Genomic DNA, 14,117 nt, shown 5'->3' with positions numbered 1-14,117 from the left:
TATATATTTACGCACAATTTACAGGATTGGTAACCTTAGATTTGTGCAAATCATCCGCTAAATATTTTTAAGACATAGATGTACAGATTTGTTACTGACATAACTAGTAGGCTAATTACAGTAATTATGGAAATCACTGAATCAATCATAGTAAAAATGGAAAGTCCCATAGGATCTCTCAATGATATTATACAAAAAGATTAGCACTGATAAACCATTAAATCTTATGCTGTTTGTTCTTATGACCTATACAGAGAACTTTCAAAGTTTGGCATTAAACCGGGCGATTGAATTTTTTTAAAATTGAGATAAAATCATTGCACGGTAATTCGTGGATTCATATTCCATGGCAATTAAACATTTAACATTTAATTCTATACTAATTAATTGTTGCGCTGCGGTGGTTGATGAGGTCTTATACTCCCTTACATCCACGGAACATTGAGCTAAAAATTAGGAAACGGAATCTATATCACTCCAAAGTTTAAAGACAGAAGAAGGCAATTGATTACTATTAACCACAGCGTAACAGCAGGAAAAAAAAAGTAAGAAATACTGCTTATTTATGCATCTGCTACACAGAGCTCCACCCTTACTTCCTGCTTTCTATTTCATGAAACTCACCCCAAGGTTACAACGTATCAAACCAGAGGAAATATCATTCTTTTCCATCAGCTATTTTCTGGAAAGCCTGAAAGTTTAGTCAAATGTTTCATCATCGTCATCTGGAAGAGGTTGAGCAGCCGCCTTAGCTAGCTCTTCTTCATTCCTGTATTGCATAAAAGATTGAATCAACCAAAGAAAAAATTAACTAGAGTGAGGCCCAAATGCCTAATGTGAATAAATCATTCATATAACAAAATAAGTTTTCTTACATTTGTTGGGTAACTAGATCAATGACTACGTCTGGTGGAGCAAGAGCAGGCATCTCCACAAAATGAAGGCCAGCATCCCTGGAATCACAAGCCCAATAATTTCGTGATATTGACCTATTAACAATAAAATAACAACAATGAAGCATTCTGTTACGTACCCTGCAAGTTTCTTGGCGAGGTATAAAAAGGGCTTTTCGAAATTGTAGTTACTCTTTGCAGATATCTCATAGTACTGAAGATTCTTCTTCCTGTGAAATGTAACCTGCTTTGCTTTAACCTGTCTATTCTTCACATCAACCTTGTTTCCGCAGAGAACAATGGGTATGTTCTCACACACCCTATGTATGATGAACAAGAAAGAGTGACATACTCAATATAGAAACACAGCGCAACACCAAATCTATTTGTGAAAAATACACTCAACTCACCGACATAGATCTCTGTGCCATGTAGGAACATTCTTGTACGTCAAGCGAGCCGTTACATCGAACATAATGATAGCACACTGGCCATGAATACTGCACATAATTCGGAGGTTTTCATTTGAACATCAGAACGATCTTACAACAAAATGTAGGAATGTTTTGTTGGCAATGAAGCCAAAATAACTTAGCAGCTATTGGAGAGGGTTAGAACACAGAACACGCCGAAGGTTACATGCTGGGAAACAAGGTGAACAAAATAAAAGAACACAATTCGGAATCGACTAATAACATCAGAAACCCTCAACACAATTGCATAAACCAGTCATACAATTTTCTGCTATTCCATTTTCCTCTGTTCTTGACTGATATTCAAAGCTTATTTCATCTTCACACTTCTCGTACGTGAGTGAAGAATATATAAGTTATTAGCGATACTATTTTCTGCTATGGATATCCATACTATTACTTTGTACATGCTCGCCTAGAACAATGTTAAAAGTACTAGGTGGTTAACGTTAGAAGATAACGTTATAATAAATAGAAGAAGATGTTAAAATAATTATGAATCATGCAATTAATAATTACAAATTGAAATTGGTTGTAAATAAATCAGGATTGAGAGAAAAGAAGCGCATCCCATGGAGCGTTGTTTAAACTTACTAGTAACCATCTCTGAGACCACCAAATTTTTCTTGGCCAGCAGTGTCCCAGCAGTAAAAGCGAATTCTTCCACAATTGGTGTGAAAGTCTAGTGGATGAACCTCCACGCCAATGGTTGCTATTGTAAAATAGAATAAATACCCATAAAAGAAACGTTAGGCACGGTAAGAAGTAAAAGAAGAGACGCAAAAGGGAAGAAGATATTATTACGTTCGTATTTCTTCTCAAATTCCCCAGTTATGTGTCTCTTGACAAAAGTGGTTTTCCCTGCAGAAGCACCCATGTATGATAAGTTTCATTTGAAAAGGTAATTTATATAGAAAAAGAAGTGATTGATGAGATGGCAGAGAGGGAAATATGACCAGTTCCTCCATCGCCTACGATGACGAGCTTGAAACTGGGATAATCAACCGGTTGATGCTGTGGCAAAGCCTGTGTATATATAGGAGAGAAAAGTAAGAAGATTAAATATATATATATATATATATAGAAGGTCCTAAAGGAAGAAGAAGATGAAAATGAAGCATGCAGAGTGTCCATACCATGATGAATGAAGAACGTTAGAAAAGGAGAGGATGATGTGTGTGTGTGAGGATGGAGTTAGGAGGGGAAGGTTGATGCTTATATAGTTTGCCATGGACTTGAAAATCACGCACAATTGGCTTCAATCTTACGCCATACCATGCCATTCAGTTCTTCTGGAGAAAGCACCAACTCCATCGCGGCTTAAGATTTACGCGCTCCTTTGCTTTTTCAAACTTTTTCTTACTTTATTCACGTCTCTCCCATTACATTAAAACCATGATTAAATATTAATTATATTATAAATTCATGTATTTTCAATTCGAATTCTATTAAAAAAATGCTTAAAATAAATATATTTTTTATTTTTATCTAAGTATTGATCATCACCTTTTTGGAGAAGGAAAACTTCACTTGGCTAATGAATAAAAGATAATTAAAGTGAAAATTCGATAAAATATATATAGTTATTAGTAAAAATAATAGTAAATATTAAAGTATTGTTTAGAATTTAATTTCATATATTTATATTTTTTATTTAAACTAATGAATATTTTTTAAAATATTCACTTTTAAAAATTAAAACTAAATCTATTTTCTTTTAATGCTAAATTTATTTGGATTAATATTTTATTATACAGTTTATTTAAATTTTAATTTAACATTAGTTATCTAATTTTATATTTCAAAAGATTTTATTTAAAATTAAAATCAAAATAAAATTTATTGTTGGATACGGTAAGTATTTTTATTTTTAAAATACCTACTTAAACTCATTTTGACACCATGCTAAAAAGGTTAACTTATTCCCTTCCAAGATTACTTCTTACTAAAAAATTATAAATATTCTAATTTTTTTTAAAGATTATAAATATTCATAAAAAGAAGTAAAATATTTAAAGATCTCAATTATAATCGTATATAATATTTTAATTTTAACTTTAAAATATGAAATTTGTGTATTATTTGGTTTATTTTTTATGATATTTTATTGTTTTTACCAAATTAAATAATATATATATATATATATATATATATATATATATATATATATATATATTTATTTATTTATTTATTTGTGTGTTTGTGTGTACTCTCGTCGAACATCCCATCTCTCTCAAATTTACTCAACTTGGAAATTCCTCTAGGATGGTTTAGTTAATGTCCTTACCCAAGCATCTTAATAAGATTCACATTCTATAGGAATAGAATAATCCAAAAATACTCAATGATTTACTAAACTGATTAATTTTATCATTCTAACATACAAATTTGACATTTAGGTATAAACTAGTCAAAATAATGTTCCAGAAAAACTTATCAAATATATATGTATTTTTTTATGATACTTACCTTTATCATTTCTCACTTTTTAATATAAAACTTATATTATACATGTTATTTATTCTTTTGCACAATTAATTTAATTATAATTAATAATATTAACAATTAATTACTTGTTTGATTTTAAATATTATTATTTTAAATATGTGATTACAAAGTCATAACTCTTATACATTAAGTTTTTATTATTATTAAGAGTAGACTTTAAACCTGACTTAATTCCACAAAACCAGTCTGTAAGATGAGATTTATATATACTTATATGCTAAATATATTGGAAAGGTATATATGAGATTAATCTCCCACATAAAATTAATCTCTCATATGTTTAATATATAAAAATATTCTATTTATAAAAAAATAAATATGAATTAAGACCAAAATATTAATAAGAAATAATAACAACATAACTAAAAATAAAAGATAAATACGAAATAAAAATAATATTTCTAACAACTATTAATTAATTAACATATAAATATAAATATAATGATTATTTTAAATTGTTTAATTAAAATATTATTTAATCAATTAAAAGTTTAAAAATCTTTACATGATTAATTTTAGAACTCAGTGCATTATGACAGACTAATAACAAGTTACACTAATCCGTTTTATTATCTTATAAATTATATAACAAAATTTTAAGTCATTATATAATAATAAATATTACATTATATAATAATAATTATTAATAATTAAATATAATTAGCATCGTATAAAAATATCTCACCATCCAACTGAATCTTATCTATTCATTAAAATGGAAAAATTGTTTATATATTATTTAATCTTTAAAATAATAATTATAAAATTCATTTGTATATTTTGAACAGGCAAATTATTAACATAGAAGTCAGAAATATAAAAAGGAGACAAACAAAAAAGGGTTAAGAAAATGTTTTAAACAAATAATATTGGAATTAAGCCAAATAATAAAAAAACTATTTATAGTATATCCTTTTAATAAAATATTCAAATATTATTTGTAAAACTATTTATACTCTTTAACTATTTTCTAAATCTCCATATTCTTATATATAATATAATATAATATAATATAATATGATATTCTTAAATCCTTGTAAAATATTTACATTACCAATTAATTAGAGCAATAAAATTTTAATTTTGTCTTGCATTTAACATGTATATACCATAGATAGTCTTAAATTAAATATATGCTCCATGTAATCTGTATGTTACAATGAATTAATCTTCAATATAAAAATCTTTAATATATATTATTCAAAATATATTTATAATTTAAAATTCTAGTTATAACTATAATATATCACTGAAATCACCCAATTATTGCAGCTAAGTTTTAGCAATTGAAAGAATAAAACTATGGTGATGGATTAGGTTATGTTATATGACTTTGCTTTGAACTTAGAAAATTTCTCTTTGCGGTGGCCTCTGATCAAACTACCCAAATTCCAATTTCCAATTTTCAATCCCTCAATACCGCCATGGCCTCGTCCTCAGATCCTTCAAACCAGTAAGCCTCTGCCCCTTTCACTCTCATGTTCTCATATTAATTTTTACTTTCAACTTCATCTCCTCAATTCTCTTTTCACCTTTTTCTTTAACCTCCACAGAGAAACTGTTTTGAGAAGGAAGAACAACGGACCCCCAATTAAGTTCCTCATTCCTCTCATATATGCTCCCGTACTCCCTCTTAGTATGTTACTTTTAACATCCCCTTCATCCCCTTTTCTTTCAAACACTTTCTTTATTAATTTTTTTTTTCTTATCGGGATTATTTTTTTTTAGTTCGTCTAACGCTGCGGCATAAACCCGTCTTGAGAGATCGCTTGTTTACAGCTGTGTTGGCTGGAGGTTTTGCTCATGGTTTCTATTTGATGTATCCTTTTCTTGATCTTAGTGGTCCTGCTACAATGGTATTATTCTGTATACTTTAATGTTTTCATTACTTTTAATCTTACCATATCCATCGTGGCTTTTGTGTGATTTAATCTGGGTCGTTGCATGCTAGGAAATGTCAGTAAGAGCTAAGAAATTGATGGTTGGAGTTTGATGTGTTGGATTGCAAAATGATTCTGAATATTTGAACATGGTTATAGGGTGTGCTTTATTTTTAGATGATATGCGTTCTAGGGTTTTAATGTGGCTTCTCTTTTTAAAATAATTAACCGAAGTTTTTATTTCTTTTCCGAGAGTGCTAAAGATTGTATTGGTCGAGTCAATATGATAGCAAAGGCAAATTTGGATGAACAGTTTAATTATGTATTTATTCAATAAGGTTTTATCTCATAAGAGCTTATGAAGAGCTTCTTTTGATTAAGCTTCATCTGGAAACTTTTCAAAATGAGCTAATAGGGTCTTACATGATCTTATGGAGTCATAGGTCACTTTCATAAGACCGGATAAGCTCTGTATAAACTCCTCTAAACACTCCCTTAGTATCTCTTGTAGTTATAATTATCTTTCAGCTTTATTAGTTCGTGTGAGAAAACTGGGAAGGGAGAAATAACATTATAGGGCTACTCCATTTTATTTGGTTATGGTATCAACAATAGTGAAGTATTGAGACACCAAAAAGAAAAGGTGCCTTTTTCTATAATATTTTTGAGCGCTTGAATTTTGGGGTGAGGAATTCTTCTGATGTTGGTTGGCAAAGAGAAACACAGTCAAATGCATTTGAGTAGATGCAACTGATGTCTCGTGATGCCTGATTTTAATTATTTTTTAGGCTGTTTCCAACGTTTTTTATTTTAATATTTTATTTGGAGATAGTAGTAGAAAGCTTAACATTGGTTGGTGTTATAGATGCGGATTATGTGTTCTAGCGAACTAGCCTGTCTGTATTGTAAGGGCATTCCCAGATAAAAGGCAAATAAGATGCTAGTTTGGCATTTTTACATCGAAGTTCAGGATCAGTTTATGAATGTAAAATTTTGTTGTTAGATCCACAAACAAACCTTTATGAAATTATGACAGTAAATTGGACATGTGTAAGCCAGAGAAATGCATAGATGTTAGTTCCTTGTCTAGTTTGGAGCTTAAAAGATTTTATTTCTTAGAGTATAATAACTACTAAATAGCAATATGTTTGGGCAGAAGACTTTTTGTTCTTCCATACATGTTTTACCAAATTCCCAAGCTTTAATTTTTTGTTAATTGTATATCTATTTAATTCCTTAGTAATTACATTTAATTGGTATTGTGAGAAACATCCTCCCTTAATTTTTATATTTTCCTTTTGTTTGTAACTGTGCCGAATGGTGTTGTGTGATACATAATGATATAAACCTACTTTGTTGTTGTCTTATCTTGTTTCTCCCTAATGGATATATCCAGAACAGACCTTTATGATAAAGAGAGCAAGTGATTATGCAGAGCATGTTTCAGACATTTCATAAGCATCATTTACACCACAACCTCTTGTCCTCAATAAATTTTTTTGACCACTATTTGCGGCTCAACATCCTGGTAACACCTTAAGTTGGATATGCCAATTTTCAACATGTGTCATTAGTTTTGTTATGCTATGTACGCTTTAAAAGTTGCATCTTGTCTTGCGGATTTTACTTTCTGTAGAATAAATATGGAATTTTGGAGACTTTTCTTTGATCTTCTAGTGTTGTGAATGAAGCAAACTTATCTCATTTGTCTCTTTTGATATCAATGCTATTTCTTGTCATCTAGATGTTGATTTTGAGGATAATAAAATGGCATAAGTGAATTTTGAGGATCATTATGGATAACATTTATCACCGTGAATTCCGTTCATATTTCATGTAGTTGTAGTTGGATTGAATCTGATTTATTCCTCCAATTAAAAAAAGTTGCTGGATTAGATGTCTTGTGTCATCATTTTATATGAAAATATGAGTAGGTTAGTTAATGTTGGATTTAAGTTTGGTTTGTGCTTCAAGTGGCACCACGTCTGTCACTGCTGTGCCAATTTGACCAACCACTGTAAACCAGTGTCTATTGTGAATATATATGATCGCTTGGTGTTTCTGTCAAGTTGGTTAACTGCACTGATTCCCCCCCTCCATTTTCAATGGAACAGGTGAGGTACTTGTTGGTTAAACAACACACTGATTGAACTCAAGCTATGTTTGGATTGAGACATTAGAAATAAGGGATAAATTGGATTTAGTTTTTTATTTTCAAGTGACTTAAGATATTCTTTTTTTCATCACTACATTTAAGGTATAAAGTGTAAAGTCAAGGCCATAATTTTGATTGATAGTTTTAAAACTATACAAAATTAAATACAAGCTAAACAGATCGATTTTCTGAATTGAAGTTTATAATAAAGGTAGGAGACAATTGAGGGTGAGGATTTGATGATAGTAGACTTTTCGTGATGGAGTTGATGTGGTTGTGGTAATAATAACGACTGATATAATGACAGTGGTGATAAGAATAATGTGTTAACCACGGAAATGACTATGGTTGATTACTGTTGTGATCATGGGTGACAATGTTAAGGGGGTGGGAATGGTGTTGAAAGACCAATGAGGTTGGAGTAGTGGGCATGATGGTGCTCATTGGCCAGTTATGGTAAGTCGTGTTTATAGCTGTGACGACATTTAATTTGTAATAGTGATGATGAGGGTAATTGTTTGTTACATGTCTATATGAGGAGATAAGAGTTGAATGATTTAATTTTTGTAACTTAAAGCCAAAATTCTTGTGGTTTTTTGATAACCATTTCAGGTAAAAGTATTTTAAAATTGAGTTAAAAACTATTTCAATTTTATTTTGTTTTGAAATTTACATGTAAAAACAAAAGAACTGGAAATTGGTAATTATCTCAAAGATGTCATAATTCTTTTGACCCTCCAGACATCCTCAACCAAAACAGAAGTGGTTACAGTTTTGCTGGCCCTTCCTTTTATTGGGCCTTCTAGTTTTCGACAATTGCTTCCTGCATGTTCATGTCTTCTTTCTACACCATTGCTATGAAAAATGCAAAATATCGAATTTTTCTTGGATCAGAAGTTTATTTTCTTGGATCAGGAGTGTACAGAGTGAAGCTTTTGGACAAAAACATGCACTATAATTAGAAGTATGCATGTTCAAAAGGTGCCATATTCAAGTATGCATGCTCACAATAGTGCCATAGCCAATGCTGCACCTAGAAAGATGAACAAAAATGACAAGAGATATAAATTACAAAAGGTAAAATGGATATTTGAAAAGAACTGGATTATAAGGAAAATAAGGTGGTGTAGATAGTAAATGGCTCCACCACTTTGTATGTTTCTGCTTGCACTGCAAACAATGTTCGATGAAGCAGCCCCTAAATTTTGATAATGCATATGAAAAACGATTTCTTTTCTTGTATGAGTCTCTGTCTAAGTTTTCGTCCCACACTGGTCCTGCTTTTTCTTTTGCCTTTTTTTGACGCCAATACAAGTTGTTATCGTGACATTTTGCCAGTTTGTGTTTTTCATCATTCGTTTCTTGTTTTGTTTTTTTCGTTTCCCCCCTTTTTTGCAGTCAGCATTTTTTTTCTGGGCAACCGCAAATTGAATTGTAAAAAGAACATCTTCTCAAACACCTTCCCCCGCCCTGCAATTTGTTAGATCATTGAAATGAATGCTATGAAAGCAAGTGGAAATATTCCTTAAAGATCCCGTTGGCATTTTGCCTCTACAGTAAATCCAAATTAATTTGTTTTATTAATCCCACTAACATGAGAATATTCTTAGCAGACAGAGACGCCCGGAGACAGTGCCTGAGTATATTCCCTGGACGGATGCTGAAGGCAGCATTTTCCTAAAATTAAATCTATTTATTTTCTCAAAGATTCCACACCTATTAAATCTACGTGCACCTTCACTAACTGCGTTGTGCCCAACTACTCAATTAACTAATAATTTATTTCTTATCAACGTTCCTTAACTAGTTACCATTGTCTGCTTAGTCGCTATATCTGAGTCAGATCGGCCTCACCAACAACCATTGTTGATGCCATCACACACTTCCTCCACACTCCACGCAAAAAAAGAAAAAGAGAATACAAATCAAACTGAACTCGCAAAAGCAGAATCCATGAATCGAATCATACTTCATCAAGTAATAATCAATTATATTCATACTACATCCTTGTTACATACAACATACCCGTAGCGATTCGTAGTCTAAAATCTAAACATTAATCATCTTTCATCATTTTGCGTCAACGGTTAAGTACATTGAAACCCTATAATTTGGCTACATACAATCCGCGTAGAAAAAGACTGCGAAATGCTAAAGATCGGTGCGGGCTTTGAAGTCTGAGGCTAGTCGAGAAGCGATTGCGGAGTGATACATAGTATCGTGAAAGGACTTCGCGGTCAATATCCGGAGCTGCTTCGCCTTCTCCTCCGTGAAGCCACCGGCGAAGCGCGGTTTAGGCCGTTTCGAATCCGTCGCCTCCGGAACAGCTTCTAGCTCGGCTGGCTGCGTATTCGATTCTTTGCTGCTGGACTCAATGTAGTCCGGTTCGGGGGACCAGCCGAACATAGGGGTCCACCAGTTTGCGTTGGAATTTCTACGGCGATCTGCATCGTTTCTGCGGTGGCCGGAGGTAGCGCAGGCTTGGATTCCGGCGACTCGGATGGGGATCGAAGTGGCGGCCATTTTGAGAGTTTGATATTGGATTTCTGTTTGTAAACAGTTGAGTAACAGTTAGGGTTTGATGGGGTACTGCGAGAGGTATTTATAGCGTGTCCGAAGAAGAAAAGGATAAGATAGAACACGTGGCGTTGCGGTGGGGTTGTCTCCTTACACGCTTTTCTAACGAGTTTTATTTAGATAACGGACTCGCGTGTCAGTGACGTGGAACGCGTTTGAATGGGCCTTGGGCCTGGGCTTTTTGTTAAAAGTAGACAAACCCAACCGTGGATGACAATCTCACTCGCTGTCATTGCCAATTGCCATGCCCTTTCCTCGATTTGTCGTTTTTATGAAAGGAGAATGCATCTTGAACAGCTTCGACCACGAAGATAACGTTGTTACAGTGACGAAATAACACATGTCTCTCTGCTTGGAACGTTAATTGACAACTTTTGACTCCTAAGGAAAATTATGGATATGCCAAAACAGAAGCCAAAGCGTGGGAAGTGTGAGAAACCATATTTTCTTCTTCCGCTTCTGCTTCTAGATGACACGTGCAACCCTATCCCTTTGTCTTCACTTCAATAGCTCCTAACATCTTGGGACACGTCAAACATTCTAAATCATCCTTGCTTCTTAGATTTTTTTTATTCATCACCATTTCTGTTCATACTTCCCATTAATGAAAATATCTCATCCTGTTCTTCTGAAAAAACCTTCTCTCTCCCTCAAGCTCCACCCATTCAAAGTTTGTGTTCATATTTCCCTGCTCTTGCAGGGAACATTTCCCAACCTTCCAATTTCCATTGTATGCAAGTGAGATCCATAAATTATTATACACTTCTAAGCTATGTGCTCGATTCCTGCATAAAAAACAACTACATATTTTATTTTTTTTAAAATTTACTAATATACATATAAAATTTAATCAGGACCACAAATTTCAACTAATAACTTATCCTCATGTGCCAGTTGGTGCTCAATAATATGGTTATTAGATTATTGTATAAACTATGGGAGTTCTCATGTTAAAAAATAAAAATAAAAATAATTATGTAAATATTCATCATTAAAGACTCTCGCTACTAACATTTTGTGACAATAGTTAAGTTTATATGTAACATCTTATTTAATAATATAAAAGTAATCAACAAAATATTAAGTAAAGAAGATTAACATATAATTATTATATTACAGTCATCCATCAAATATTTATGGGTTAAATATGTTTTTAGTTTTTATATTTTGGGGCGATTTTGGTTTTAGTCCATTTTTAAACTATAATACAATTTAGTCCTTCAACTTTAGAATACTCTGATTTTAATCTTTTTTACCAATTTTTTTTAACTTTATTTGTTGTTTCAAACACGTTTCATTATAGCATTTGGATTGTTTATACTATTTGACACATTTTTGCTTCAATGTTAACTAAAAAACGTGCTTGAAACAACAAATAAAGTTAAAAAAAAAATTGGTAAAAAAGACTAAAACCAGAGTTTTTTAAAGTTGAAGGACTAAATTGTACCATAGTTTGAAAATGGACTAAAACCAAAATCGTCCCAAAGTATAGGGACTAAAAACATATTTAACCCAATATTTATTATATACATATAGTCACATAATTAAACTAATATAGCTATATTTTTTTAAAAATAATTAATTACAACCACTCATCAACTTAATCTAAGCATCTGCATTATTGATTAATATGACTAATATTTATTATTCATGTTTATTTCTAACTTTAAATTTATATTTATTCAGGTATTATGTGTTTTTCTCACGATGAGATATGATATTTTTTTGTTTAGTTCAAGTTAAATGTTATTTGGTCTTTTGTAGAGCATTGCATGAAAATGAAGATTTAAAGAGGATTTGAGTTTCTTATTAGGATCCTTTTGTTCAGTCGTAACCTATTCGCTAAGCTAAAAAGAAAGATACTCGCTCAACGAGTATATTGGCTCGCTCAATAAGAAAGATAAGATAAAAGCAAATTAGAAGTTCCTTATCATCCAACGAGTAGTTAATATTTATTTAGTCGTGAATTAAAAAAATGTAGTTCTGGTTGTGGAAAAAAAAAACTCAAGAATTCAGTCAAAAACGACTTTAGGACATCAAAATCACACATTAAATATACCAGAAGAGAACGTACAAATAGAGTTAGACTCTCGTAATTTCGCTGAGAATATCTACTCGCTCCGTGAGTATTGCTTGGAAGCACACTCACTCAGAGAGATTATTACTAGAAGTCGAGCTTAAATTCTAAAAAAAAATTGCCTAGTGAGATTTGTCTTGCTCAACTACTGCCAAGTTAGTGGCTTTTTTACTTTGATTTCGGCTAGCGAGTATATTCTCGCCCAACTACAACCAAGTCAATAACTCTTTGACTTTGGCTTCACTTAGTGAGTATATTCTCGGTCAGCGAATCTACATAATTCTATAAAACATAATTTCGTAGATTTCTGCAATTTTAGTCCTGAAACTTAATCCTACAACAATCACGGGTGTTAAAACATACCAAAATTCAAATTACACCACATTCATCAACTCAAACAATTTCATCTTTAACACATATAAGACAACATTTTCACATTTCAATATTCAACTGATTCATGCAAAACACAATCTTAATCTTAATTCTACCTGTCATATTTCATTACATAGCTTAGTCATGTAAACAATTCATAGTACAATCATACAATTACCAATTACAATGTATGAGTTACGCAAAAACTACGCAATTATCTTTACTCACCTTAAAAATGGATCAAACAGCCTCAGAACCTCTGTAATACCCTCAAACAGACATGAAACTCTATCTGTCCTATGAATAACAAAAACATAGTCAATACATATCATTAAAACTACTGATCAGTAGAAACTAGCAAAGGAAACTCAAACACTACAAGCAAGTAAAAAAAAGGATCATGTGTAAAGAAAGAATAAAAAAACTAAGGAAAATGATAAAAAATCAACTTACTCTGTTGAAAAAATTATTCAAACAAAAATGGAGAGCTCATAGTCGTCTCCGATCTTTAAACGAAAAAATGAAATATGAGAAAACTTCGAAAGAAGAAAGAAAGCTCTAAGACAAAAGTTGTTAGAAAAAATATGTAATTTTAAACCATTAAACTTATTTATAAAAACTCTATTTATACTTTAAACTTTTAATATTAAAATAATAAAATCTCACAATTTTAAAGATATTAACTCTTCTAAAACACAATCGTATAAACTATTACATTATAGAAGTATTTATTAATTACTTTTATTTATTAATATTTTGTCACCATTATTAAAAATTATAATGTAGCTATCTCAAATAACTATCATGTCATAATAAATAGATAAAACACATTTAAAAGTTGAAACTAAATATCAATTAAAATAAATCAATATAAAATATCCATTGCATTTAAAATGGAAACTAAAATATTAAACAATAAATCTAATAATATATATGTAAAATATTATCTAAACATGTATATTAATAAAAAGTAACGATAGCTATAGTATCTTCAAGGATTTTGATCTTGAAAAAGAGAGTAAATTAATAATAAAATAATTGGTTAATAATATTTAAAAAATATAAAGATTTAATCATATACATATTAATTAATAAAATTAAATATTAATAATACAACTCACTGCATTTCCATTTGAAGGAATATTTGAACCATGATGGAAGTCCTAATAAAATAGTCATTTA

General features: G+C 31.1%; 3 protein-coding genes across 6 annotated transcripts; 1 reads left to right on the top strand and 2 right to left on the bottom strand.

Moving 5' to 3' along the window:
* Positions 1–483: 483 nt before the first annotated feature.
* Positions 484–2,622, bottom strand: LOC106768487 (GTP-binding nuclear protein Ran-3). Its single transcript, XM_014653666.2, has 8 exons — positions 2,503–2,622; positions 2,323–2,392; positions 2,171–2,227; positions 1,961–2,078; positions 1,304–1,393; positions 1,034–1,213; positions 876–953; positions 484–769 (listed from the first exon to the last, which is right to left on the bottom strand). Exons 1-8 carry the CDS (start codon positions 2,503–2,505, stop codon positions 700–702), a joined length of 666 nt encoding a protein of 221 aa, XP_014509152.1. The 5' UTR covers positions 2,506–2,622; the 3' UTR covers positions 484–699.
* Positions 2,623–5,161: 2,539 nt separating this feature from the next.
* Positions 5,162–9,726, top strand: LOC106768488. 4 transcript variants are annotated; one of them, XM_022783765.1, is made up of 4 exons: positions 5,162–5,327; positions 5,428–5,510; positions 5,603–5,730; positions 7,869–9,726. In XM_022783765.1, exons 1-4 carry the CDS (start codon positions 5,299–5,301, stop codon positions 7,902–7,904), a joined length of 276 nt encoding a protein of 91 aa, XP_022639486.1. In that variant the 5' UTR covers positions 5,162–5,298; the 3' UTR covers positions 7,905–9,726. The 4 variants fall into 4 exon arrangements, with proteins under 4 accessions (XP_022639486.1, XP_022639485.1, XP_022639487.1 ...); XM_022783764.1 differs by lacking the exon at positions 7,869–9,726 and adding an exon at positions 7,156–7,497; XM_022783766.1 differs by lacking the exon at positions 7,869–9,726 and adding an exon at positions 7,151–7,497 and having other exon boundaries at positions 5,164–5,327.
* A 152-nt stretch (positions 9,727–9,878) lies between these two features.
* LOC106767518 lies at positions 9,879–10,500 on the bottom strand. The gene has a single exon (XM_014652428.2). The coding sequence runs from the start codon at positions 10,430–10,432 to the stop codon at positions 10,061–10,063; it is 372 nt and encodes a 123-aa protein (XP_014507914.1). The 5' UTR covers positions 10,433–10,500; the 3' UTR covers positions 9,879–10,060.
* Positions 10,501–14,117: the final 3,617 nt, after the last annotated feature.

The sequence above is a fragment of the Vigna radiata genome, chromosome 7 (assembly GCF_000741045.1).
Source record: "Vigna radiata var. radiata cultivar VC1973A chromosome 7, Vradiata_ver6, whole genome shotgun sequence".
Classification (NCBI taxonomy): Eukaryota; Viridiplantae; Streptophyta; class Magnoliopsida; order Fabales; family Fabaceae; genus Vigna; species Vigna radiata.
This window is presented reverse-complemented; position numbering and strand designations above follow the sequence as displayed.